The sequence below is a fragment of the Brachyistius frenatus genome, unplaced genomic scaffold (assembly GCF_029030835.1).
Source record: "Brachyistius frenatus isolate BFR_SWC_R1_liver_20210118 unplaced genomic scaffold, ASM2903083v1 Contig_28, whole genome shotgun sequence".
NCBI classification, from domain to species: Eukaryota; Metazoa; Chordata; class Actinopteri; family Embiotocidae; genus Brachyistius; species Brachyistius frenatus.
The window spans coordinates 495,931-522,370 of record NW_027210627.1 but is presented as its reverse complement, the minus strand read 5'-3'; the positions used below and the strand labels follow the sequence as shown (position 1 = coordinate 522,370).

Below are 26,440 nucleotides of genomic sequence, written 5' to 3'. Positions count from 1 at the left end.
GGCCCAATTGAACTGTATTAGAGGTTATTTTACCAGGTCCAGGTCAGCCAGTTGCACTTTGACAACACAGTTGTACCAGCATTAAAAGAATAGTTTGTAAACGTTGGGCGTAGCTGTCATCATGTGACTTGCACACGGGAAAGGTTTTAATCATGAACCTAAACATGTCCCAAATCTTATGTTCCCCAGTGGTGAGACAGCCAGCAGGAAGGGATGTCGTGTTCTTGCTGGATGGATCTGATGGTACTAGAGCAGGATTCCCAGCTATGCGAGACTTTATCCAAAGAATAGTCGAGACACTGAGTGTGGATGACACCAAAGACCGCGTCTCAGTGGTTCAGTACAGCAGAGATCAAGCTGTCCAGTTCTATCTGAACACGTACGTGACAAAAGGAGAGATCCTTGACACTGTCAGAGGTTTGAGGCACAAAGGGGGAAGACCCCTCAACACTGGAGCAGCTCTCCAGTACTTGAGGGATAACGTCTTCACGGCCTCTGCCGGAAGCAGGCGCCTGGAAGGAGTTCCACAGGTCTTAATATTGCTGAGTGGTGGAAGATCTTTTGACAGTGTTGATGCGCCAGCCTCTGCCCTGAAACAGCTGGGTGTCTTGACCTTTGCAATTGGAACCAGAAATTCTGATAGCAGTGAACTGCAGAAGATATCCCACGACCCCAGTTATGCTCTATCTGTGTCTGAATTCACTGACCTTCCCAGTGTCCAGCAGCAACTTCAGTCCTCCGTGGAGTCTGTGGTTGTGGACGTCACCCGTGAATCACCAACTGTACTTGGTATGTTATCACGCATGGCCTCCCGCTGGCCCAAAAGCGCAAGCAGACTTCTTCTGCCTACAATCAGCGATAGGAAAGAATTGAGAAACTTGATTAGCTTCGCGTACATTTCAAGAGAGGTGTTAGTGTGTTTTCCTACAATTTAAAATAGAATTAAGGCGAGGTACCTTTAGCAAAAGTGGTCCGCCAGATGACAATATGTCCAGGAACGTTATCTAGGCAAAGGTTGTTCAACATGTTGTCTTCCTGTCTTTCCTCAGTGGACATTGCCAATAAGGATGTGGTATTCCTTCTGGATGGTTCTGATGGCACAAGGAATGGCTTCCCTGCCATGCGTAATTTTGTTGAGAGCGTGGTGGAGAAACTCAATGTGGGCGAAAACAAAGACCGTGTCTCTGTGGTCCAGTACGGCAGAGATTCAGAGGTCCATTTCTATCTCAACACATACACCACAAGAGAGGATGTTGTGGATTCGGTCAGAGGGCTTAGACACAGAGGAGGAAGACCCCTCAACACTGGGGCAGCCCTCCAATACGTCAGGGACAACGTCTTTACAAACTCCTCCGGGAGTAGGCGCCCGCAAGGTGTTCCACAGATGTTGATCCTGCTAACTGGGGGAAGGTCTTCTGACAATGTAGACACCCCAGCCTCTGCTCTCAAACAGCAGGGCGTCGTTGTGATTGGCATTGGAACAAGGACCGCTGAAAGTAGAGAGCTGCAGAAGATATCATATGACCCTAGTTACGCTCTATCAGTGTCTGAATTCACCGATCTCCCCGGTGTCCAAGAACAGCTCTCCTCTGTATTGAGTACAGTGCGAGTGAGGGACACGCCCATGGCACCAACAGTGACTGGTAAGAAAGTGGCCAATTTGTATGTTGCAAGATTATGGTAGGGCCCAATTGAACTGTATTAGAGGTTATTTTACCAGGTCCAGGTCAGCCAGTTGCACTTTGACAACACAGTTGTACCAGCATTAAAAGAATAGTTTGTAAACGTTGGGCGTAGCTGTCATCATGTGACTTGCACACGGGAAAGGTTTTAATCATGAACCTAAACATGTCCCAAATCTTATGTTCCCCAGTGGTGAGACAGCCAGCAGGAAGGGATGTCGTGTTCTTGCTGGATGGATCTGATGGTACTAGAGCAGGATTCCCAGCTATGCGAGACTTTATCCAAAGAATAGTCGAGACACTGAGTGTGGATGACACCAAAGACCGCGTCTCAGTGGTTCAGTACAGCAGAGATCAAGCTGTCCAGTTCTATCTGAACACGTACGTGACAAAAGGAGAGATCCTTGACACTGTCAGAAGTTTGAGGCACAAAGGGGGAAGACCCCTCAACACTGGAGCAGCTCTCCAGTACTTGAGGGATAACGTCTTCACGGCCTCTGCCGGAAGCAGGCGCCTGGAAGGAGTTCCACAGGTCTTGATATTGCTGAGTGGTGGAAGATCTTTTGACAGTGTTGATGCGCCAGCCTCTGCCCTGAAACAGCTGGGTGTCTTGACCTTTGCAATTGGAACCAGAAATTCTGATAGCAGTGAACTGCAGAAGATATCCCACGACCCCAGTTATGCTCTATCTGTGTCTGAATTCACTGACCTTCCCAGTGTCCAGCAGCAACTTCAGTCCTCCGTGGAGTCTGTGGTTGTGGACGTCACCCGTGAATCACCAACTGTACTTGGTATGTTATCACGCATGGCCTCCCGCTGGCCCAAAAGCGCAAGCAGACTTCTTCTACCTACAATCAGCGATAGGAAAGAATTGAGAAACTTGATTAGCTTCGCGTACATTTCAAGAGAGGTGTTAGTGTGTTTTCCTACAATTTAAAATAGAATTAAGGCGAGGTACCTTTAGCAAAAGTGGTCCGCCAGATGACAATATGTCCAGGAACGTTATCTAGGCAAAGGTTGTTCAACATGTTGTCTTCCTGTCTTTCCTCAGTGGACATTGCCAATAAGGATGTGGTATTCCTTCTGGATGGTTCTGATGGCACAAGGAATGGCTTCCCTGCCATGCGTAATTTTGTTGAGAGCGTGGTGGAGAAACTCAATGTGGGCGAAAACAAAGACCGTGTCTCTGTGGTCCAGTACGGCAGAGATTCAGAGGTCCATTTCTATCTCAACACATACACCACAAGAGAGGATGTTGTGGATTCGGTCAGAGGGCTTAGACACAGAGGAGGAAGACCCCTCAACACTGGGGCAGCCCTCCAATACGTCAGGGACAACGTCTTTACAAACTCCTCCGGGAGTAGGCGCCCGCAAGGTGTTCCACAGATGTTGATCCTGCTAACTGGGGGAAGGTCTTCTGACAATGTAGACACCCCAGCCTCTGCTCTCAAACAGCAGGGCGTCGTTGTGATTGGCATTGGAACAAGGACCGCTGAAAGTAGAGAGCTGCAGAAGATATCATATGACCCTAGTTACGCTCTATCAGTGTCTGAATTCACCGATCTCCCCGGTGTCCAAGAACAGCTCTCCTCTGTATTGAGTACAGTGCGAGTGAGGGACACGCCCATGGCACCAACAGTGACTGGTAAGAAAGTGGCCAATTTGTATGTTGCAAGATTATGGTAGGGCCCAATTGAACTGTATTAGAGGTTATTTTACCAGGTCCAGGTCAGCCAGTTGCACTTTGACAACACAGTTGTACCAGCATTAAAAGAATAGTTTGTAAACGTTGGGCGTAGCTGTCACCATGTGACTTGCACACGGGAAAGGTTTTAATCATGAACCTAAACATGTCCCAAATCTTATGTTCCCCAGTGGTGAGACAGCCAGCAGGAAGGGATGTCGTGTTCTTGCTGGATGGATCTGATGGTACTAGAGCAGGATTCCCAGCTATGCGAGACTTTATCCAAAGAATAGTCGAGACACTGAGTGTGGATGACACCAAAGACCGCGTCTCAGTGGTTCAGTACAGCAGAGATCAAGCTGTCCAGTTCTATCTGAACACGTACGTGACAAAAGGAGAGATCCTTGACACTGTCAGAAGTTTGAGGCACAAAGGGGGAAGACCCCTCAACACTGGAGCAGCTCTCCAGTACTTGAGGGATAACGTCTTCACGGCCTCTGCCGGAAGCAGGCGCCTGGAAGGAGTTCCACAGGTCTTGATATTGCTGAGTGGTGGAAGATCTTTTGACAGTGTTGATGCGCCAGCCTCTGCCCTGAAACAGCTGGGTGTCTTGACCTTTGCAATTGGAACCAGAAATTCTGATAGCAGTGAACTGCAGAAGATATCCCACGACCCCAGTTATGCTCTAGCTGTGTCTGAATTCACTGACCTTCCCAGTGTCCAGCAGCAACTTCAGTCCTCCGTGGAGTCTGTGGTTGTGGACGTCACCCGTGAATCACCAACTGTACTTGGTATGTTATCACGCATGGCCTCCCGCTGGCCCAAAAGCGCAAGCAGACTTCTTCTACCTACAATCAGCGATAGGAAAGAATTGAGAAACTTGATTAGCTTCGCGTACATTTCAAGAGAGGTGTTAGTGTGTTTTCCTACAATTTAAAATAGAATTAAGGCGAGGTACCTTTAGCAAAAGTGGTCCGCCAGATGACAATATGTCCAGGAACGTTATCTAGGCAAAGGTTGTTCAACATGTTGTCTTCCTGTCTTTCCTCAGTGGACATTGCCAATAAGGATGTGGTATTCCTTCTGGATGGTTCTGATGGCACAAGGAATGGCTTCCCTGCCATGCGTAATTTTGTTGAGAGCGTGGTGGAGAAACTCAATGTGGGCGAAAACAAAGACCGTGTCTCTGTGGTCCAGTACGGCAGAGATTCAGAGGTCCATTTCTATCTCAACACATACACCACAAGAGAGGATGTTGTGGATTCGGTCAGAGGGCTTAGACACAGAGGAGGAAGACCCCTCAACACTGGGGCAGCCCTCCAATACGTCAGGGACAACGTCTTTACAAACTCCTCCGGGAGTAGGCGCCCGCAAGGTGTTCCACAGATGTTGATCCTGCTAACTGGGGGAAGGTCTTCTGACAATGTAGACACCCCAGCCTCTGCTCTCAAACAGCAGGGCGTCGTTGTGATTGGCATTGGAACAAGGACCGCTGAAAGTAGAGAGCTGCAGAAGATATCATATGACCCTAGTTACGCTCTATCAGTGTCTGAATTCACCGATCTCCCCGGTGTCCAAGAACAGCTCTCCTCTGTATTGAGTACAGTGCGAGTGAGGGACACGCCCATGGCACCAACAGTGACTGGTAAGAAAGTGGCCAATTTGTATGTTGCAAGATTATGGTAGGGCCCAATTGAACTGTATTAGAGGTTATTTTACCAGGTCCAGGTCAGCCAGTTGCACTTTGACAACACAGTTGTACCAGCATTAAAAGAATAGTTTGTAAACGTTGGGCGTAGCTGTCACCATGTGACTTGCACACGGGAAAGGTTTTAATCATGAACCTAAACATGTCCCAAATCTTATGTTCCCCAGTGGTGAGACAGCCAGCAGGAAGGGATGTCGTGTTCTTGCTGGATGGATCTGATGGTACTAGAGCAGGATTCCCAGCTATGCGAGACTTTATCCAAAGAATAGTCGAGACACTGAGTGTGGATGACACCAAAGACCGCGTCTCAGTGGTTCAGTACAGCAGAGATCAAGCTGTCCAGTTCTATCTGAACACGTACGTGACAAAAGGAGAGATCCTTGACACTGTCAGAGGTTTGAAGCACAAAGGGGGAAGACCCCTCAACACTGGAGCAGCTCTCCAGTACTTGAGGGATAACGTCTTCACGGCCTCTGCCGGAAGCAGGCGCCTGGAAGGAGTTTCACAGGTCTTAATATTGCTGAGTGGTGGAAGATCTTTTGACCGTGTTGATGCACCAGCCTCTGCCCTGAAACAGCTGGGTGTCTTGACCTTTGCAATTGGAACCAGAAATTCTGATAGCAGAGAACTGCAGAAGATATCCCACGACCCCAGTTATGCTTTATCTGTGTCTGAATTCACTGACCTTCCCAGAGTACAGCAGCAACTTCAGTCCTCCATGGAGGCTGTGTTTTTGGACGTCACCCCAGAATTACCAACTATATCTGGTATGCTAACACACACAGCCTTCTATTAGCCCAAAAGGCTACCAGACTTTTTTACTTCTTTCTGTTATGAAAAGGATTTTTTTTTTTTTTGTACTTATATCTAGCAAATGATCTCATTTATGTTGCGGAAAAAGAATAGATTTGCCATTTACAGCAAAGACAATTAAAATAACGTGTCATTCTTCCAATCTTTCATTGTTCTTGTGGACATTTTGAGAAATATTCGACGATTTTTCACATTGTTTTCTCTTTAAAATAATCATACTTTTTTACGTCAAAACATTTGAAGGCACGTCTGGACAAAGACTTTTAAAGCAAGAATATTTTCTAATCTACGGATGGTCTTGAATCTATGTCTTGTCAAAACAAAAGAAACTTTGATTCGTATTTCACAAGGGTCTTGTCTTGTTCTTAAGAGAATATTTGTTCTCTCTTTCATCTCATTCATGCTGTCAATATTCTATTTTAAGTTGATTAATTTTCCTTCATTTTATATAATTCTCTCCCATTTTATACAGATGAGCGCAATCTCAGTATTCCTTGTCTTTTTTGTACTTTTTTCAGAAAAGGTATCCTCTGACATCCAAACAGTATTTAGAATGATCTTTCTCAATGACATGCATTCATTGTCAAAATTTTTTAAAGAAATGGAAATATTATCACCACCATTTTAACATGGCAGCATAATGACTGATATATATTTTAATTATGAACAATTCAAACGAAAATAACATGACGGATAGTGCAAACACAAATAACCAAAAGACAAATTAACAAAAAAAACGTGGTAGTCTTGCTGTCGTAATCATTTGACTCAATAACTAACTAATACATCTCGTAGTGTGTCACTTGACCTGTGGGATTTAGCTGGCTGACACTTGATGTTGCTAAGCCATCTGTGACATCACAGACAAAAAAGCTGACTGTATTAGAGCTTGAATACACAAGCTGTGTTGTTGCAAAACTAAACTCACAAGCAGTAGTCATTAACTGAAGCATGTTATCAGCATTGAACACATTGTGTAACTCTGGTAAATATGCAACAGCAGAAAGATAGCAACTACTGTGTAAATAAAATTAAATAAAGCAATATAATAAATGAATTTTGAAACGGTTCATAGTTTGAGAGATGTTAGAAAAGTGTGGTCCTGGGGTTGTTGGGTTTATCTCCAAATTTATCAGATCAAGTCAAACTTGAGTATATTTAGATTCACAGGATTTTGAGCATCTTATAGCTGTCGCCAAACATGTAAGACGTCATAAAGAGAGGACAGACTACATAAACACACATAGCAAAATTCAATTACGCATGGATAGAAAGCCAATAGACGGAAGTTCAAATCGATGTAACGTGGTGAAATTTCCTGGTTTCAGTAAAAATTCTAGCTGCAGCATTCTGAAAAATGTGAAGACTTTTAGTTCAGTTTAGCATATGCAAAGCAATGGAAAACATAAAAATAGTAAAGTTTCAGGGTCTCTGCATTCGACGTGGACGGAACAGAGCACATTTGAGCAATTTACCAAAGGTAAAAAAAAAAAGCCAGTGTTGGTGATTTTTTTTTACTGACCTGATCAAAAGAAAAGGTAGAATCAAATTTACAACTAGCATTCTTGGCATTCAAAACTGGAAGAACATATAATTGACCTCCTGAATGTACACTACACATTTGGAAATCACATCTTCTGTATAATAAGGTGGCCTCAGCTTTTCTTCATGTTATTAAGTCAAGGAGTCCAACATGCTTTTAAAAGGCTATCAGATATTGATGAATATTTGCTTCTGCAATTTTCCTTTGAACTTTTGCTGAATATTTACATCATTCCTGGAGCAAAGCATAATATCATCTTTTGTGTCTCTCTTTCAGCTGAGTCGCAGGGCCCCCGGAAGGATGTCATTTTCCTCGTTGATGGATCTGATGGTGTTGGACGGGAATTTGCCATCATTCAGGAGTTTATCCGCAGGGTCGTGGAGAGTCTCAATGTAGGCGAGAATAAGATCCGGATTGGTGTGGTCCAGTATGGTGACTATGCTCAGGCTGACATGTATCTCAACACGCATACAACCAAAGAAGGTGTTTTGAATGGAGTCAGGGAAATGAGACAGCGAGGAGGAAGACAACGTAACCTGGGTCAGGCCTTGCAGGTTGTCAGTCAGGATGTGCTGACAGCAGGACGTGGTAGCAGGAAGCAAGAGGGTGTTCCGCAGTTTGTGATCGCTGTGTCCAGCGGGCCTTCTTCAGATGATATCAATAGTGCAGCGTCGTCCCTCAAACAATCTAAAGTTATTCCCATCAGCATTGGAACCAGAGATGTTAACCCAAACGAACTGCGAGTTGTCTCGTACGTGCCCAATTTTGCCTTCACCGTGGATGACCTCCCTGGCCTGTACACAGTCCAAGAGAACTTAATCACCACTCTCACTGAGTTGTCAGATGATGACATTGCCAGGATGCGTCCAGTGTTCCCAACTTATACAGGTAATTTGACTCAATTAAATTTAGTCATATTTACAGTCTAAACTCATTTTCACACACCTCACTTCCATTACTATACTATGTGTTGAAGTCAGATTTGAAGTTCTATATATTATTTATTCTTTACATGATATTTGACATGATTTGACCCTGTACATCATACTTTAACTCCACTATATCTGTTAGGAACTCTGTAGTACTTTGTAGTGATGGCACCTTTTTCCTTGTGTTCGCATTCATTTTGAGCAGCAATCACACCAGCGCCCACAGGAGGAGAAAAGAGGGATGTCGTGTTTCTAATTGACGGCACGACAGCGGTGCGGAGTGAGTTCCCTTCCATCCGTGAGATGATAAGAAGAGTTGTGGAGAAGCTGGATGTTGGACTGGATCAGGTCCGAGTTTCAGTGGTGCAGTACAGCGATGAACCAAAATTGGAATTTCTTCTGAATGCATTCTCCACCAAAAATGAGGTACGCCAGGCTGTGATGAAACTTCGAAGCAAAGGAGGGAATTCTCTAAACACAGGTCGTGCGCTTGAATGGGTCTCCCGAAACATCTATCAGAGGTCGGCAGGAAGCCGCATTGAGGATGGCGTGCCTCAGTTCCTCATCGTAGTTACAGGTGGCAAGTCTACAGATGATGTTTCCACAGCAGCTGACCAACTTAAGAGAAACCGGATTGCACCTCTTGCCATTGGTTCAAGGAATGCGGACCCAGATGAACTGAAACAGATTTCCCTAAAGCCAGACCTTGCTTATACAGTTGAAAACTTCCAACAGCTTCCACGAGTGGAGTCACAGATCCTTGATTCAGTCAAAACAATATCCACCGCTGATATCATCAGTAGTTATGTTCCTCCCTCGGTCGACCTAGGTAAGAAATACTACATATTTATCTATTCAAAGTTTAAGTTAACTTCAAGTTGAAAGTCTTCATCGTTTACCTTTCACACTTCACTTTTATCTTTCACTGTTACAGTGGTAGAATTTGAAATAAAAAAATGGTTGTCTGTATATATTTCAAAATAAAGTATGTTTCTCTTTCTATGTGTTGTGCTTGTTTTGCAGCCAACCTGAATCTTGGCAGAAAGGACATCATCTTCCTTATTGATGGGTCAGAAAACACAGGATCGGTTGGAATTGCTCATATCCGTGACTTCATCCTCAATATTGTCCAACAACTCGATGTGCAGCCTGATCAAGTGCGTGTGGCTGTGGTCCAGTATGCAGACCAAGTTAAAACAGAATTCTCACTCAACTCACACAACAACAAGCCAGCTGTTATCTCTGCGGTCAAAAGACTTCGTCAGATGGGTGGACGGTCATCAGAGCTGGCTAATGCCATCCAGTATGTCATAGATAATGAGTTGAAAGCCTCTGCTGGTGTTCGGCAGACTGAGGCCTCCCAGCATCTTGTGGTTCTCACAGGTGGACGTTCCCCTCAAGATGTTTCCATCTATGGACCTCTGCTTAAGGGCTCCAGAGTCAATTGCATTGGTATTGGAGCTGCTGGTGCTGACACAAGGCAGCTAAACCAAATTGCTACCACCTCAGAAGATGTTCTTCAGGTTCCTACATTCCCTGGTCTGTCATCAATACAGGAGAGGTTTATTGCCAGGTTGAGTGGATCCCTCCCTGAGGAAATATTTCCAGACGTTCCAAGTAAGTTATGCATAAATGGACACATAGTACAGATACTAAGATAATTAGAACAGGTTTTGAGGATCTAAAAACTGCTGTTGTTTTCAATATTGATAGATATCTAAATATACCATACCTGTTTCCCTTTTAGCGGCAGGCCTGCCTTCGGCAAAAAAGGCTGATATCGTGTTTTTGGTGGATGGCTCCATTAATTTGGGCAAGGACAACTTCAAAGAAGTAATGAGCTTTATTATCAACCTAATTGATCTGTTCTTCAATGAGAGAGACGACCTACGAATTGGCCTGGCACAATATGCTACAGATGTGACTGACGCCTTTTACCTCAACACATACAAGAACAGGCAAGACATTCTAAGCGCCATCGGCCGAATAGAGTACAAAGGTGGACGAAAAATAAACACCGGAGCTGCCATTCGCCATGTTCAAGATGTTCACTTTACCAAACAAAAAGGCAGTAGGTTGGATGAGGGCACTCCTCAGATCCTTATGGTTGTCACTGGAGGACGCTCGTCCGATGACAGCAAAACAGCAGCCCTTGGTCTGAAGAAGAAAGGCACGAGAATCTTTGCTGTGGGAGTGGGCAACATTCAGGATGAGTTGGAAAACATAGCAAGTGAGTCCTCCACTGTGGCCCGAGCCAGCAATTTCCTGGAACTTTCAGAGCTCAATGAACAAATCCTGGAGACTTTGGATGATGAAGTCAATGGGAAGCTGTGTGTTGGTGTGGAAGAAGCACCTAAAGGTAAGAGAGACAGGATTATTTTCCTTGCTAACCAAATTTATAGCTAACCTGCTTCAATTTTATTCCTCTACTTGAATTCAAAGTTTTCAGATGTTTTCTGTGGATGACCAAAATTGTCTATAGTGACACCATCCTCTCTTTTATAGCCTGCAACATAGAGGTGTTGGTTGGCTTTGATGTGTCTGCACAGAACATCTTCAGTGCTCAGACCAACCTCCAGAGCAAGATGGGTGCCATTCTGCAGAGGATTTTGAAAATGGCATCTATCAGTTGCTCGTCTGGGCAGATTCCTTCTGTGCAAGTGGGCATGCTGGCTATGGATTCTGCTTCTGAGCCCGTCCAGCTGGACTTCACAAATAATGCTGATGAGCTGTTTGAGGCCTTTAGAGCCCTGCGGAGTCGGGGCCCCTTTGTCCTCAATGGCAAGACCATCTCTGCTTACACCAATAGGTTCAAAGTCAGACAGGACAACACTGTCAAGGTTGGTTACCGAAACACTTTAAACTTGAGATGTCCCAAACCGATCCCAAGGATTATTGTCAGGGCTACTCTAGGAATATTATATCCACTAAAATAAAGCAGATCAAAAAAATGTCTGATGCACGTTTAGTTTCAGCAGTTGCATTCTCCAGTGAATCTTCCAATCATATATCAATCATTTTTCTACAGCTACATGTGTCAGATATAAAGAATTCAGTTGGACTCAGTATTAGCAGATAGCCAATATTCAGATCCATCAAATCAGATTAGGATCAGGGCTAGAAAAAAACATGATTGGGATATCTCCAGTTTCAAATTACCAACTACTCATGGAAATGTAAGAAAGTATGACTGAATTATGTTTTTCTTCTTCTCCCCTGAAGGTTGTAGTTCATTTGACTGATGGTATTGATGCACCATATGCTGAAATGAAAAGGCGAGTTGACGAGCTTCGTCTATCAGGTAAAAAGAAAGATAGAGTGCAATCTGAACTCTGCGTATCTTTACCACGAACATATGTGAAATTGTGACACTTTAAGAAGCAGGCATTGAGGATAAATATTTTTCTGGACCTCTTGCAAAACAGGAGTGAACAGTTTCATTCTGGTTGGGCTGGAGCGGGTGCCCAAATTTGAGGAGGCTTTGCTGCTAGAATTTGGTCGTGGCTTCAGGTACACCAGACCCTTACGAGTCAACATCATGGACTTGGACTACGAACTTATGGAAGAACTGGTGTGTACTAATGTGTCATAGTTTTTTTTTTTTTTTTTACTGTCTTTTATTGTTCTTTTCCAAACACTAATTTAATTTTTTTTTTTTTTTTGTCCTTCATAGGACAATATCGCAGAGAGGGAGTGCTGTGGAGTGCCATGCAAATGTACTGGCACCAGAGGAGACAGAGGAGGAGTTGGACAACCAGGGTCTAAGGTATATTTTATGTAGAAATAAAAAAATAGAAAGACGTTTCCTTCCCAAGCACTTTACCACAAGCAAAAATTTGGTACTTTTGTCTTTTAGGGTGGTCCAGGATTTGCAGGAAGCCAAGGACATCCTGGAGATGAGGGTGGACCTGTAAGTTTGAGTGTTTTGTTAACGTCTGTTGTCCCAGTCTTTACTCTGTAAACTGTTTCTGATCTATAAAAGCTGTTCAGTATGTTTTTGGCGTCATTGTGTTCTCCCCTCAGGTTTCACCCCTGTTGTAATTTGTCAGTGTATGTCATAGTATTTATTGTGTAATTACAGGGAGAGCGAGGTCCCCCTGGTGTGAATGGAACTCAGGGTTTCCAGGGATGTCCTGGACAGAGAGGTGTCAAGGTAAAGAATTTGACATCAACTTGTAATTCAATTTGTTATTATAATGGGGGAATTTAACATAATACAATTTTTATTTAAGCTATATCATGATTTAACACTCTACTTTTTCTGCCTAGGGTTCTCGTGGTTACTCGGGAGAAAAGGTGAGTGTTTTTATTCTTTTTAACAGTATTATTAGACAAAGCAGAAACGTGAACCAATAATTACGTAACGAACTAACGTTTTCACAGGGTGAATTTGGCGAAATTGGGCTTGATGGCATAAATGGAGGAGAGGTAAGTGTGTCATATTAGATTTTTTTCATTTAGTCAATTTATACGAAACACATCATACAGTGAGTCTGCTTTGACTTGTGCGTGTCCATTGGATTTAACTTCCATCTTTGATGCATTTTCAGGGCAAAAGTGGAGTTGCTGGGCCGCCAGGAGACAGAGGAAATCCTGGCAGAAGAGTGAGTGACTGAATGCAGTTGTAGCTTTTTTATGAATGTATTTGTTTGAAGGGTTAGAGCAGATAAATACTATTTTTTTCTTCCTCTTTAGGGTCCTAAAGGTGCCAAAGGACAAGCAGGAGACATTGGAGAAATTGGAATCAGAGGAGACCCTGTTAGTATTGTGGAAACTGATTATATACTTTACTACATACTTGTAGAGTGAAAAACTTGACAAATGTCAGAAAATTTGTATTGTATACATACATAGTACATGGATGAGAGTGCATGAGGGCATTTAGTCTTTAAGTTACATTAATTTATTTCTTAATAGCCACTACTTGTGAACTAGAAGATGGCTTTAAACAGTGCTGAGTAGAAAAAAGTGTTGTGTCTGTTTATCTATTATGTCATTGTTTGTATATCTTTCTCTGCATGACATTACTCTCCCAGGCAGTGAGTGGTCTTGTTTAGCTTTCATGGAGAAAATTGTGTTTTAGGGTCTTTGAATATTACAGAAATTGAAAAAAGTGATATCTGTTTAATAGGGAACAAGTGGAACAGATAACAACCAGGCAGGACCTAAAGGAGACCCTGGTGATGCTGGACCAGCGGTAATGTCACCCTGAGCTCATTGTATTACAACAGAGGAAAACAAAATATGTGTGTGTCTTTGTATGGGTTTGTTTCACTGGGATATCTGTTCTAAAATGATAGGGAGAGCCTGGAGACGACGGCAAGAAGGGAGGCCCGGGTGAAGCAGGAAGAAAGGTAAACAACTGTGATCACAATCTTTTCTGAATTCTTAATTTCCACTGTTTTTTCTGTTAACCAAGACTTATTTCTACTCCTACTATAGGGAGCTGATGGTAGACGGGGGCCACCAGGACAAGCTGTAAGTACCTTTTTGGTGATAAGATACAGAGCTTAATACTGTAATAATGACAGTTACTGTAACATATCATGTCATTAAAGGGAAATCCCGGAAAGCCAGGAGGTGATGGTGTGCAGGGAGAGCTTGGTATTGGAGGATCCAGAGTAAGTTTGTCAGTCTTCTCATGAAATTTGGCAGATTATTCAGTCTACAAACAACCCTGCCAAAACATTTGTCAGAGTGAATGCTGTCATCTGACATAACTGCTGATAGTTATCTTGGTTGTGGTAGCAACATGACAAATTGTTTTGACTGGACTGTCACTGGATATCCACAAATGTGACTTCATTTCCAGCTCATCCAGTTCTCTAATGAGAGAAACTAGTGCATCATTGAAGTGTGATTTGTCTTTTTCAAGGGTCCTTCTGGACCTAATGGTGCACCAGGACCCAGAGGAGAGGATGGGAACCCTGGACCAAGGGTGAGTTATCCCTTATATGTCCATTTTTACATGTCAATAAATTTCTAAACTTGACTCTAATGTCCTGATGTTTTATTGTCCAGGGTCCTGGAGGTAGCCCCGGTCCTGCTGGAGAAAAGGGTAGAAGAGGAGCACTTGGTCGCAAGGTACTAAACGGGACATAGTGTGGCAGGGCTTATGTTCTTTAATAACAGTCTTGTTTCATTTATAAACGCTCTGGCTGAAGCAAAGCTCTCTCACATTACTGGACACACATGTGCAGTCCATTTGAGCCAACAGGAAAGCACTGAGAAAACATGAAGGCATACGAGCTTAATTAAATCTATATAAACTGCCCTGACAGCTTAGACAGATATTTCCATCCTACTTAGATATCATCTTTGAATCTAAATCTATTTCTGTCTCTGTCTTTTTCTCTGTATCTGTTCATCTCTGTCTTTTTGTAGGGAGAGCCTGGTGAGCCAGGACCTAAGGGTGTTTTCGGACCCCTTGGCCCCCGTGGAGAGTCCGTAAGAAAGAAACCGCATCTTCTTTGCATGCACTACTCTACTACTACCACTACTCTATGTAAAAGTGGTTAAACCTTTTTTCAAAAGCAAAAATAGGAGACCTACATGGTTTAGTCAAATTGATTAGATTATCAAATAATTGGAAGAGAAAGTCTTGGCAGTTCAGATCTGCTGTTTCGATTGGACTGCACGTCAAAGAGGCAGTTTCCTTCCATCACTGTCATGACTTAAGTCACTTTGGCTTGTATATCAGAAAGAGTATGTGATGCATTTTTAATGAGGGAATTCATTGTGTTTTAGTCTTGAATGGTACCATAACATTGAATATCAAGTGATTTAATGTAGGGAAAAAGGGGAGCGGTTGGTGTTGTTCTTGCTTTCCCTCTTCTACCAAGAATGTATACATTTTTTCCTACTCATCCTCACAGGGTGAAGATGGTAGAGATGGGTTTGGTGTTGCAGGGCCTAAAGGAAGAAGGGTAAGTGTTTTGTGACATCTTGTATATGATAAACTGAAAGTGTGGCTAATTTCAAGACATCAAATCAATAATAAACCTTGTTTACATATATCATATGCAGTCATACAAAATGGTACAATCTTGATGCAAATAATACATAAAGTATGACTATTTTTTTTCTTGACAGGGTGATGAAGGCTTCCCAGGATTCCCAGGACCCAAGGTAATGAAAAACACTGAGTTTGAAAGTAAAATGATGGCAGTGGTTGCAAAATAAAGTGTTGCGTTACACACTCGCGATTACGGTTTTACCTTTCGATGTTGGTCATGTGCACGTTACCTCATTACCTCTATTACTTCAGGGAGCAGCTGGGGACGCCGGCACCCAAGGTGGACCTGGACCCAGAGGAAATCGTGGACAGAGGGTAAGTTTCAAGGCCGGTTAGATGAAGTTTCCTTCATATATATAGCCATTCATTCTTGGCAGTGAAAGAGCTGAATGCAGAAAAATGCCTTTTCGGTCTTTGAAGAGAGTGAACCCGAAAAGTCAAACTCTGTTTTTAAGTATTAATAGCTGAATTACTTTCAAAGTGAATTCTTTTCTCTCGCTGTTAATTCTTTCAGGGCGTCTCTGGGAACATTGGCACACCCGGACAGAAGGGAGAGGTTGGATATCCTGGGCCATATGTAAGTATCTTAAAACTTTGATTTGCAGAATATTCTTATTTATCATTTACAATACATACAGTCTTGATTTGTCTGTTGCTTGAGTATTCTTAACTTATAACACACAGTATATACATCAAAATGTTATAATGTTTAGTTCTTAACATGATTAGGAAAATAATTGTCATATAGTGTGAGCAATACAAAAAGTAAGATGTTTTCTTGTACTGGCAGATCATCCATCCATTTTCAGCTGTTAATGCAACTGTTTTCACCTCTTTCAGGGTCTCAAAGGACCAAGAGGACCAGGTGTTGTGGTATGTGCTCATTTCTTGGTATAAATTGTAATAAAATTGTTTAAAAAATTTCCCCTCGGGGATTAATAAAGTATATACCTACCTACCTACCTAAACAAACAGAGCAAAAATCCATTTCACATGTGTCTACAAATTACACCAATAGTTTCTTAATGTCTCTTTGTCCCTTCAGCAATGTGACCTGGTCAAGAAGATCAGAGACAACTGTCGTAAGTATAATTCAATACCTTTCAATAATGTCATGATATTGAAAGGTAATGATGTTCGTGCTTAGTGCTACAAAAATATCTTACCATGTTTTATTACATTTTCTTTACCAGCTTGCTGTTATGGTAAGTACAAAAATAGTTTTCATTGGATAATAAGTCTTTCTCTGAATTTCTGTATCTGTTACTATGCAGAGAACTAAATCCTCTATGTGCACACCATTAGGTCAGCAGGAGTGCCCTCTCTTTCCCACTGAGCTGGCCTTTGCCCTGGACACCTCTCAAGGCCTTGGCCGTCCCGCCTTCAACAACATGCGTGACACAGTCGTGCGTCTTGTCAGAGACATTACCATCGCTGAGAGTAATTGTCCAAGAGGAGCTCGTGTTGCTTTGACCCTGTACAACAGTGAAGTGACCACTGAGATCCGGTTCGCCGACGCAATGAAGAAACGTGCCCTGGTGGAGCGCATTGAGGGGCTGCAGATCCCACAGACCAGAAAGCCACGCAGCTTGGACACAGCCATGAGCTTCGTGGCCCAGAACACCTTCAAGAGGGTGCGCAGTGGTTTCCTCATGAGGAAGGTGGCCGTCTTCTTTGTCGGCGACCAAGCAGGTCAGACACAAAAAATTACGAATGCAGCTCTCCGCCTCCATGATGCTGGAATCGCCACTCTGTTGTTGGTCAACCGTGAGGACAAAGCACTCAGCAGGGCAGTGCAGGTAAAATAAGAAACAACAGATATCTCAAAGGGGAACTTCTTCTTTACAGCACGTCGAATTGTAAGGCATAATTATGTCTTAAGTGATTTTTTTTTTTTTTAATTTTTTTTCTTGTACACCAGGTCAACAACACTGCACTGGCCCAGGTAATTGTCCTTCCCAGTGCTGGAAGTGCACAGTACAACTCAGTCCTCAAAAAGGTTATGAACTGCCATGTCTGCCTTGGTAAGATCAGTGTTTATGTGTGCATTAACATTTACAGAACGGTTAAGGCTTATTGTCTTTTTGTGAGAAAATTCAGGTATAAGTGGAAATTGAGAGGAAAATTAGGGATTTTTGCGTACTTCATTCTAATAAAAAAAATTTGGGCCGTAAATGCAGACGCATTGCTACATTTGTATTTTTGGAAAAATAAGAAAGTATTGATAAGTAAAGAGAACAGCTTAAACAAGCTGAGTGATTGTGATGCATCTTTTGTTGAATTTAAATACATTGCCTCGTTTTTATTCCTTTAGATATCTGCTCTCCAGACCAAATATGTGACTATGAGCCCCCATTGGCCACTCGAGATAGGAGGTCTTTCACTTCGGACGTTGACATCGACATGGCTTTTGTCATGGACAGCTCTGAGTCTACCTACCCAACCGTCTTCACAGAGATTAAACGCTACATAGCTTACATGGTGGAGCAACTTCACGTGTCTTCAAATCCCGCATTGTCCGTTCACCACGCCAGAGTGTCTGTGATCCAGCAAGCTCCTTACGAGTTCCTCTACAACAAAACCGGCTCTCCCATCAGTGTGGACATTGGCTTGACTGAGCACCACTCAGCTCAGGGTATCATCAAATTCCTGCTGGAGAAAACGCCGCAGTTGGAAGGCGGTCGAGCTTTGGCAGCGGCCATCGAATCGACGGTCGAGCAGGTGTTCGAGAAGGCGCCCCACCAACGTGACAGGAAGGTACTCGTGCTCTTTGTGACGGGAAGCGTGGAAGAGGACGAGGAGCAGCTGGTGCGTATTGCCACTGAGATCAAGTGCAGAGGCTACTTCCTGGTCATCTTTGGTGTGGGTCCAACCTTGAGTTCTCGGGATGCTCGTGTCTTGTCACGCATGGCCAGCGAGCCTACGGATGTCTTCTTCAAGCAGCTGGACAGCATCTCACACTTTTATAGCAAACACATCCAGAACTTTGGCCAGCTGCTGCCAAAGTATATCAGCAGTAAGTTCAAGATGGGTATCAATGATAAATAAAGTTCGGATATGTGTTTGTTCTTGACAATTTGAATTCATGCCATTAGTTGCATAAGGTCCATCTAAGCCCTATGCTACTTTGCTTTTCAGTTGAAAATGCTTTCTACATGTCACCTGAAGTCTCCAAAAACTGCAACTGGTTCCAGAGGGACCAGCCACAAAAAAACCCCTTCATACCAACACAGCAAAAGGAGTACGTTTTGTGATTTTTATTTTTTTACACTATTTCCTTGTTCCTTGGTAATTTGTTGGGAATGTTGGACGTTTCATTCACAACACATTGTTACATTTACAGGAAACATCAGAAACAGCATGAAAATCACCAAGCAGTTCATCAGAGAAAGCACAAGGGTAAGATTACTTTCAACCACTTCTGCACACAATGTCAGTTTAAAGTGCTACCAGTTATAACTCACTGCGAGTCATGCATACTGGAGCTAATTGCTAACACTGGCTGGCTGCCCATCAATAAGCAATCCGCACTATTGGTTACACTTCTTTAAGAGTCCTTGTTATACTCTTCACAAAATAAATATTACCTCTAAATTTATGGATGAACATGGCTGGACATTCGTCCACTGAGAGTATAAACATACCCATGTTTCTATGATTTTTCCTGCCCTTTTTCCTGCCCTGACACCACTTCGTCTTCAACCCCACAGACGCAGAGGAGCTGCACGTCTCTAATGTCACCTCCAGCAGCTTGAAATTGCGCTGGAGAAGCCCAGACTCCAAGCTCTTTGTCTATTTTGAGGTAGCGGTGACACGGCTGCTCGACCACGCCCTGGTGCTGAAGACCAACGTGTCGGGCACGGAGCTTTCTGTGGACAACTTGGAGAGCGCTCAGACATATCACGCTGTCGTCACGGCCTACACAGCGGAGGGACAGATTGTCTCCAACCTCAAGGGCATCATCACGACCAGTGAGTCTATGCACACACACCAACAGTTGCTCCAGAAAATATTTACACTTGATTTGTGTCGTAGATTTGATCCAAAATGAATACAAAAATTCTACTATTAATTTACAGTCAATAACCCACAAGATACATTTTAAAAATGTGTTTCCTAATTGTTTTAAAGATATATTTTTTTCCTTGTTTGTGGGTGGTCTCAATAAAAAAGTTATTTAAATGTCACTAGTGCAAATGTTTTTCTTGGTCTTTATGCAAATAAATACAGCAAAATTAAACCTAAAAATTAAACTCTCAGGCAGTTGTCGAACATTGGTCCATTATTGTAGCTCCTGCATGACTGTTTTTTTCTTTTCACAGAAGCAGCAGAGCAAAAGCCATCCAGCCAAGACACTAGTAGTGTAAATACCGCACCACTGGACAAACCAGAAACTGGTGAGTGACTGTGCATGCGCGTGTCTGTCTGTATTTTGTGTGTTAGGAAACATCTTTGCTGACCTCTGAACTCATCTGCAGCCGCATAACAGGACAACAATGTGCTGGAGCTGTACCCAAAAAGGGCTAAAGATGTGTTTGGCTTTGAATTAGCCTCTATAGGGTTGTGTTTGACTGGGTTTCCAAGGCGATATGTTAGTCATGTAAATAAAACCTGATGGTTCAACTCAGAGAACATAAAGCTGTAGCTTGTAATGCCAGCAATAGTTTAACTACGATAAACTATGATACAAATGTGCTGTTAGTTAACTCATGAGTACAAGCCAAAACATGCTTTAGGTAATTAAGAAAATCATGCGAAATCCCAAACTCAGTCTAGGTTGGTAAATTCAATGATTGCTATGATGTGTTGTGACAAACAAGGCAGCGGAGGTTGCAATACAGTATCTGTGTTACTTCGGAGAAAACCTTTAGTTCGAAAACAGAAACATTAAAGAGCTTTTAGACCAGCTGCTTCTTATGGAAAGTACATAACGTTAGGCATGACTGAGGCATGAGAACATAATTAAAGGTTGTAAATTCAGGAGGGTCTTTGACGAGCCAAGGTTCTCTACCAATGCACTTGATTATGAAAATTGTAATGCTATCTTGATTTGAATAAAAGATAATGAGTGCTGTACTGATATCTGAGGATGATAGAACATGTTTTTTTCTAGCGCTCTGCGGTTGGATTTTTATAGTAATTAGCTTAGCTAATTAGGTTTGGTCACATGTTGATAACCTGCTCTACAAAATCATGCAAATAGATGATAACTAAAATGAACTAACATTTAATAGTAACTGTAGTTTTAACTAACTTTTTAATTCACCTGTAAAAACTTAGAATTAATCCTCTTTAATTCTACTGACAACTTTTACATTTTGAATGCAAAACCTAATAATTATTCTGACATCTCTGTAGAATGTAGTGTCATGATGAATGCCATTTCTTTTCCTCTGTAAGTAGAAATTTGACCACACAAGACCTTCTGAATACCCCTAAGCTTCTGATATGGATTTTATACCTGCAACTCTTTAACAGTAGACACCACCTGCTGTATGTCTCATGTAGTTGTACATTAAATCCTAACACGAACTCATCCTCTCTCCCTGTCTGTCCTCCATCACTGCTGTTGTTCTTGTGTTGTTTTGCATGTTCTAGTTAATGAACTTGCAGACCCATGCTCACTTGACTATGACCCTGGAATGCCGTGCAAAGACTATCAGGCTAAGTGGTTCTTTGAGAGAAAGAACGGCTTCTGTACACAGTTCTGGTATGGAGGTTGTGGAGGCAATGACAATAGGTTCGACACTGAGGCCCTCTGCTTGAAAAACTGCATGAGGTCAGGTAAGCCGCTGGGAAAGTAGGAAAAGAAAAGCAACCTGCCCCTGAAGATCACTTCTTTAATTATCTGTCAAAAATTATTCACACTATGCTCAAAATGCTCCTAATACTTTTTCAGGAACTGATGAAATGTGCTCCTTAAGATGAAACCACATTTATATGTTTTTGTTTCCACAGTGCCGGAGCCTCAGCAAGAGGTCCAGCAGGTTGAACAGGTGGAGATCCTCCTGGCTCCTGGTAAGATCTGATATCTACTTACTGAAAATGTTACGCTTTGAATAGGATGAATACTTTTCTCTGGGAATATTAAATTACACTTCCTTCCCCTTTCATCCCCTTTTTTGAAGACATAACTGACTTTGATGTGGGCACATGTGTATTTTAAGCAAATAGGATCTAATAGGAAAGAAAAGAATCATGTCCTTCTTGGTCTAGTTTTACACTAAAAAATGCATATCAAAGCATGATTTGAATCAAACCTCTTTAGACCACCCTTTATGTTGGGAATATATCCAGACATCAAGTCTCTGAGCCTACATATTATGTCACTGTTACATAATTTGATTTCCACAAACTGTGCTTGCTTTGTAAAACAACTAATCCTTTGTATTCAACCACAATTGCTCCCGCCTTCATCTGCTGCCCCTCAGATGATCCACATGACTGATGGAACAAGTAAAAAAAAAAAAGCCAAGCGTGGAAAAATACGAAAGTTATGCCTTTTGACGAGCAAGCGAGCCAAGTCATAACCACAGAGAAAATGAATGGAAAGCCTTGTTCAGTGCTTCATTGTTTTCTGGGCAGCAGTCTTAGTACAGTCAAGTTCAATTTGTCAGTGCCTTGTCAGTGTTTGTCAGTGTTGGAGTAAACTGCCACAAGATACTTACAGCTATAAAATGTTTTTAAACAGAATGTGCTATATCACATGATTATGGAAAAATAAAAGTCAGCTCTCCTGGAAGTGATTTGGTTCAATCCCTGAAACGTTTAAGTGGATTATTCTGAATTTCCAAACACAAACAAGCCTATGGCACAATCATCATCATCATGTATAATGGTAATGATACATTAACTGATGAGCATTGTATTCATTTAGGCTCATATTTAAAGTATAATTTAGCACATTTGGACTGCCTTCTGATTGCGTGTGTTTGCATACTTTCACTGATTATTTATGTTGGTCACTTCCTTCCCAGCGGCCCTCACAAACGTGGATATTTGCCAGCTTCCCAAAGAAGAAGGTACTTGTGCCAAATTTGTCCTCAAGTGGCACTACGATGGCCAGAGCAAGAGCTGCACACGCTTCTGGTACGGAGGCTGCGGTGGGAACCAGAATCGCTTCGAAACACATGAGCAGTGTGTGAAGGCTTGTGGAAAACCAGGTACATGTTTTCTTTTTACAAATATTAATCTCCTAGTATCAATGACAGATAACTGCTAAATTACATGAAAATAACGACATACATACTGTGCACAAAGCAAGCAGTTTCGTTTTCTGGTGTACATGTAGTTAGCGTGCTTTCTGTGCAGACTGTATCTGCGGTCTAAAAATGTAAGCTACACACAAACATCCACCGTGGGGTTTACATGGAACATCGCAGACATGTGAAAATGAGACAAATGTATGTAACACGGACCTGTACCGACAATCACGAACATGAAAACCATTAATTACCCGTGGCATTATGGGTAAAAAAAAAAAAAAAAGCCTCATGTTTAGACCATAGACTGTATATAAAAGTGGACGTAGCTTCCGGGTCGGAAAAATGAGGCCGATGTGAAGGTGCCTCAAGCTGCAATACCACTATGTGCCACTAGAGGTTGGTTCCAGAAAACCTCCGGCTCCATAAACTCCCCCCAAAAAATCTAAGTCAATACAGTTTTCCACGAGTTATTTCAGTGTTGTTAGCTATGATCACTCCTTATTAGTTCTCTGGAGGTCCAACTGAAAATAATCCCGTCATTAATTAGAAAAAAAACTTCAAAAAGCAGTCTTTTTCGGGGCGTATCTGTTTGATTGACAGTTTCTGTGGTGCAGTCAGGTTAAGGCTATCATTGGGAGGGATGTAGTGTTGTCAAGTTTCCAATCAGATCGAGTTAGATCTACTGTTCGCTCCCCCCCAGCTCATACAAATATGGTCACTTCTGTCTCTAAACTGTTTTGATTAGCAAGATGGTACCGCCAAATCCAAACTCAAGGCTTTATAACAGTCGTTTACAAATGGATGGATGACGTAGCTGTTGGTTGGCGCTTGGTTTAGACAAGGAATTAATTCTTGAAATTAAAATTCTGTTAAACTGTCCACTCTGACAATATTAATAGAGTACAATACTAAATTAATATATCTTTGAGTATGTACAGGGGCTAACCGTGTTTTTCTTCTCCTTTCATCACCAGCACCGATCAACCAAGGAGTCATCGCCACAATAGGAAGATAGGACAAAGATTGACAGACATGGCCAGCTTTTACCTCTGTTCTGAGGGGGATTCTGGGGAGAACCATCCAAAGTGGCCATACTGTAAGGATGCAATACCAAAGCAATGGTGGCTGCACTGGATTCCACAAACATGAACTTTATCCCCAAAATTCTTGAAGTAGTCTTTTTCCCAAAAAGAAAGAAAGGAGGCAACACAATTTGCTGCATGACTTGTTTTAACTTACTGGTGCTACATAGTATGTTTGTTTTACAGATGGAGTTGTTAGTGCATTTTGTAAAGTTTCCTGGAACAATGACATCATATGAATTTTCATATTTTAAAAAATGCAGTTTTATAATTACACAAGAAACATATATGAATATCTTGGAGAGAGATTAGCAATAAATCAGTACATGCAGGACTGGCATTCTTCAAGGCAGTAATCTTTTTTATATTCATGGTTTACATTCCACATTCACAAAGCAACATTGGCTTATATTGTTTTTCGATTCACTTGATCCCTGTGGAATCATTTCTTCACTATTTCACTATCACAGCAATGTTTACATAGATCTTGTATGGCGGTGTGTTTGCATGACAACAACCAACTGCTACAATGCACATACTTGTGTAATGTTAAGTGCACTTCTAGATCCATCGCCTCAAACTCACGATTTCCAAATATTGAGAAATAGAATGAACTTGTCAAGCTGTTTTTATTTTTTGTTTCTTTCGGGTTTACTGAAATTCATGTTTCATCTGGGTATCGGGGAAATAAAAATGAATTAGACTTTCTAATAAACATGAGCAACTGATTTCTTTCTTTCTTGTTTTGAATTAAATGTTGTATACCACAGAAAGATACAGAGATGCAGCTTTTTACTCTATAATTTACAGTTTTGAGAAGAAGGAAGTCAATTTTTTTGTTTTGCTGATTTTCAAATCTCCCTCTAGGCTGGTGATGGGAACGAAGATACATATGGTATTTCAGAATTCTCCTAAGTAACTCTTATCCATAGAGCCAAAGGTTGTTCTTTTTGACCTTACAGTTGTGGAGTTTCTACTGACTGAATTTGGGGATGTTTTTCAGGTGGATATACTGCAAAATGGCCAGGGGTTAAATCTCTAATATGTATCACTCTAAATAACAGATTCTATAAACTCACACAGTGTCATAATATGCAAGAATAACTAGGGCTAAACCTTTAAACAACTAAGCAAATGTCAAAGAAAAAAAACTTGAAAGTACTTTTGAAAGTATAGTTATTGAAGTAACAATACGTTACTTCCCATCCCTACTGCGACGAAAAAAAAAGGCACCCCCTTTACTGTTTGGCATGAGCATGCCCCTGGGTACAAAGCAAAGTCCATAGAGAAATAGTTTTTACCATTTTGGAGTGGAAGAATTTAACTTGCCTTAGCGGGGAGTCAGATCAGCTAAAGCTGCCACTAATGCTCTCATGGCTGAATAGGAGAAACATCCTGCAGCCAAGTTCCAAAATCAAGTGGAAAGACAAGTAAATGCTGCATGAGCAACAGATTGTGCATTCATTGTTAAATGAGATGTTCAACTATCACCCGAATCTACTCGGGGCTGTTTGCAGAAGAGTGTGAAGCGGCTGGGATCAGAGTCAACACCTTTAGGTCTGACGACGTGGGAAATGTTGGATTGCTTTCCTTAAGTTAAGATGGAGTTTCTGTCAAAAACAGCACAAAAAAGTGGTTCAGGTGTCTGATTAGGAGGCAAGTCTAAGTGTTTGGAGACCCTGGGGTAGACCAAGGACATGTTGACGAGATTATCTCATCTGACCTCGAGAAAACTCGGGATCCTTGCTTTGTTAGAAGCTGAAAAATATTGCTGGGTGGAGGGTCGTCTGAACTTATTTGCTCAACCTGCTGCCAGTGAGACCCAACCTCTGATAAGCAGTAGAAAGTAGATGGATGGATAGACTATCACGCACATTTGTAATGTTAAAATGTCCACATACTTCTGACTAATTAATCAATATACAAATGGCCTTACCCATCAAACAAAATCTTCTTGATTTGCACATCCAGTCATGATGCACGATCAGAGAAAAAACTCGAGCTCTGATTTGATCACTTTGGTTTTGTACACTTTGCTGTCAAGACTGTTAATTGTTTTTATTTTATTGTATAGAATGTGAATTTTTTTATTATTATATTAAATATTTTTGCCCTGTACATGCTGCTGGAACGTAAAAATATCCCTCTGAGGGATTAATAAAGTATCTATCTATCTATCTATCTATCTATCTATCTATCTATCTATCTATCTATCTATCTATCTATCTATCTATCTATCTATCTATCTATCTATCTATCTATCTATCTATCTAATTAATGTGGCACTCAGTGTTTTGAATGTCCCACATCACATGCTGTTAAATCATGTCAGCCTATTACACACATCACACTGGGGGACGATCATTCAAATCTAACCCTCTTACTGAAAACAACTGCGAACAATTACTGGTGAGAGTTGACATGTTTACAGCTGTGCCGTCGTTTTCTCTGTGGGTGGGAATTTGTACTTTTGGACACATTTTGTCAAAGATTCAAACAGATGCACTGCATACTGTTTGCAAATGAGAGTACATGAACGCACATGCAAATGTCATCTCATGCTAACTACACACTGTCATGACAGTGTAACGCATCGTGTGTTTCTGGTGTATCCAGTTGGAGTTGATCAGGAACACACTTGTCTCAGCAGCTGTTTCTCTGTCTGTAAATCCATCACAGCAGTCTTCATTTTGAGCTGTGATGGCCCACTACGTGTTGCAAAATTATTTTACATGCAAAAGCTGATGCTGTCATCACATGGTTTGACATTTTGGGAATC

General features: G+C 41.9%; 1 protein-coding gene across 1 annotated transcript; it reads left to right on the top strand.

Moving 5' to 3' along the window:
* The first annotated feature begins 7 nt into the window (after nucleotides 1–7).
* On the top strand, nucleotides 8–24,389 carry col6a3 (collagen, type VI, alpha 3). The gene is made up of 46 exons (XM_069698755.1): nucleotides 8–789; nucleotides 1,050–1,643; nucleotides 1,874–2,473; nucleotides 2,734–3,327; nucleotides 3,558–4,157; nucleotides 4,418–5,011; nucleotides 5,242–5,841; nucleotides 7,707–8,318; nucleotides 8,565–9,188; nucleotides 9,383–9,976; nucleotides 10,107–10,718; nucleotides 10,865–11,199; nucleotides 11,582–11,660; nucleotides 11,785–11,930; nucleotides 12,033–12,125; nucleotides 12,216–12,269; nucleotides 12,441–12,512; nucleotides 12,629–12,655; nucleotides 12,743–12,787; nucleotides 12,910–12,963; nucleotides 13,055–13,117; nucleotides 13,491–13,556; nucleotides 13,660–13,713; nucleotides 13,802–13,837; nucleotides 13,918–13,980; nucleotides 14,235–14,297; nucleotides 14,381–14,443; nucleotides 14,744–14,806; nucleotides 15,235–15,285; nucleotides 15,452–15,487; nucleotides 15,627–15,689; nucleotides 15,889–15,951; nucleotides 16,215–16,247; nucleotides 16,420–16,456; nucleotides 16,568–16,579; nucleotides 16,680–17,173; nucleotides 17,296–17,398; nucleotides 17,689–18,390; nucleotides 18,513–18,615; nucleotides 18,718–18,773; nucleotides 19,085–19,345; nucleotides 19,697–19,771; nucleotides 20,973–21,158; nucleotides 21,333–21,392; nucleotides 22,352–22,537; nucleotides 23,554–24,389. The coding sequence occupies exons 1-46, from the start codon at nucleotides 153–155 to the stop codon at nucleotides 23,592–23,594; spliced, it is 10,599 nt and encodes a 3,532-aa protein (XP_069554856.1). The 5' UTR covers nucleotides 8–152; the 3' UTR covers nucleotides 23,595–24,389.
* The last annotated feature ends 2,051 nt before the right edge of the window (nucleotides 24,390–26,440 follow it).

What these genes read in the sequence shown, in the direction of transcription:
- col6a3 (XM_069698755.1), top strand. Translation starts at nt 153, where the DNA reads ATGAACCTAAACATGTCCCAAATCTTATGTTCCCCAGTGGTGAGACAG. An exon ending in CTGGAGATGAGGGTGGACCT is followed by an intron (nt 12,270 to 12,440) that starts GTAAGTTTGAGT and finishes GTGTAATTACAG; the next exon opens with GGAGAGCGAGGTCCCCCTGG. An exon ending in GAAAAACTGCATGAGGTCAG is followed by an intron (nt 21,159 to 21,332) that starts GTAAGCCGCTGG and finishes TTGTTTCCACAG; the next exon opens with TGCCGGAGCCTCAGCAAGAG.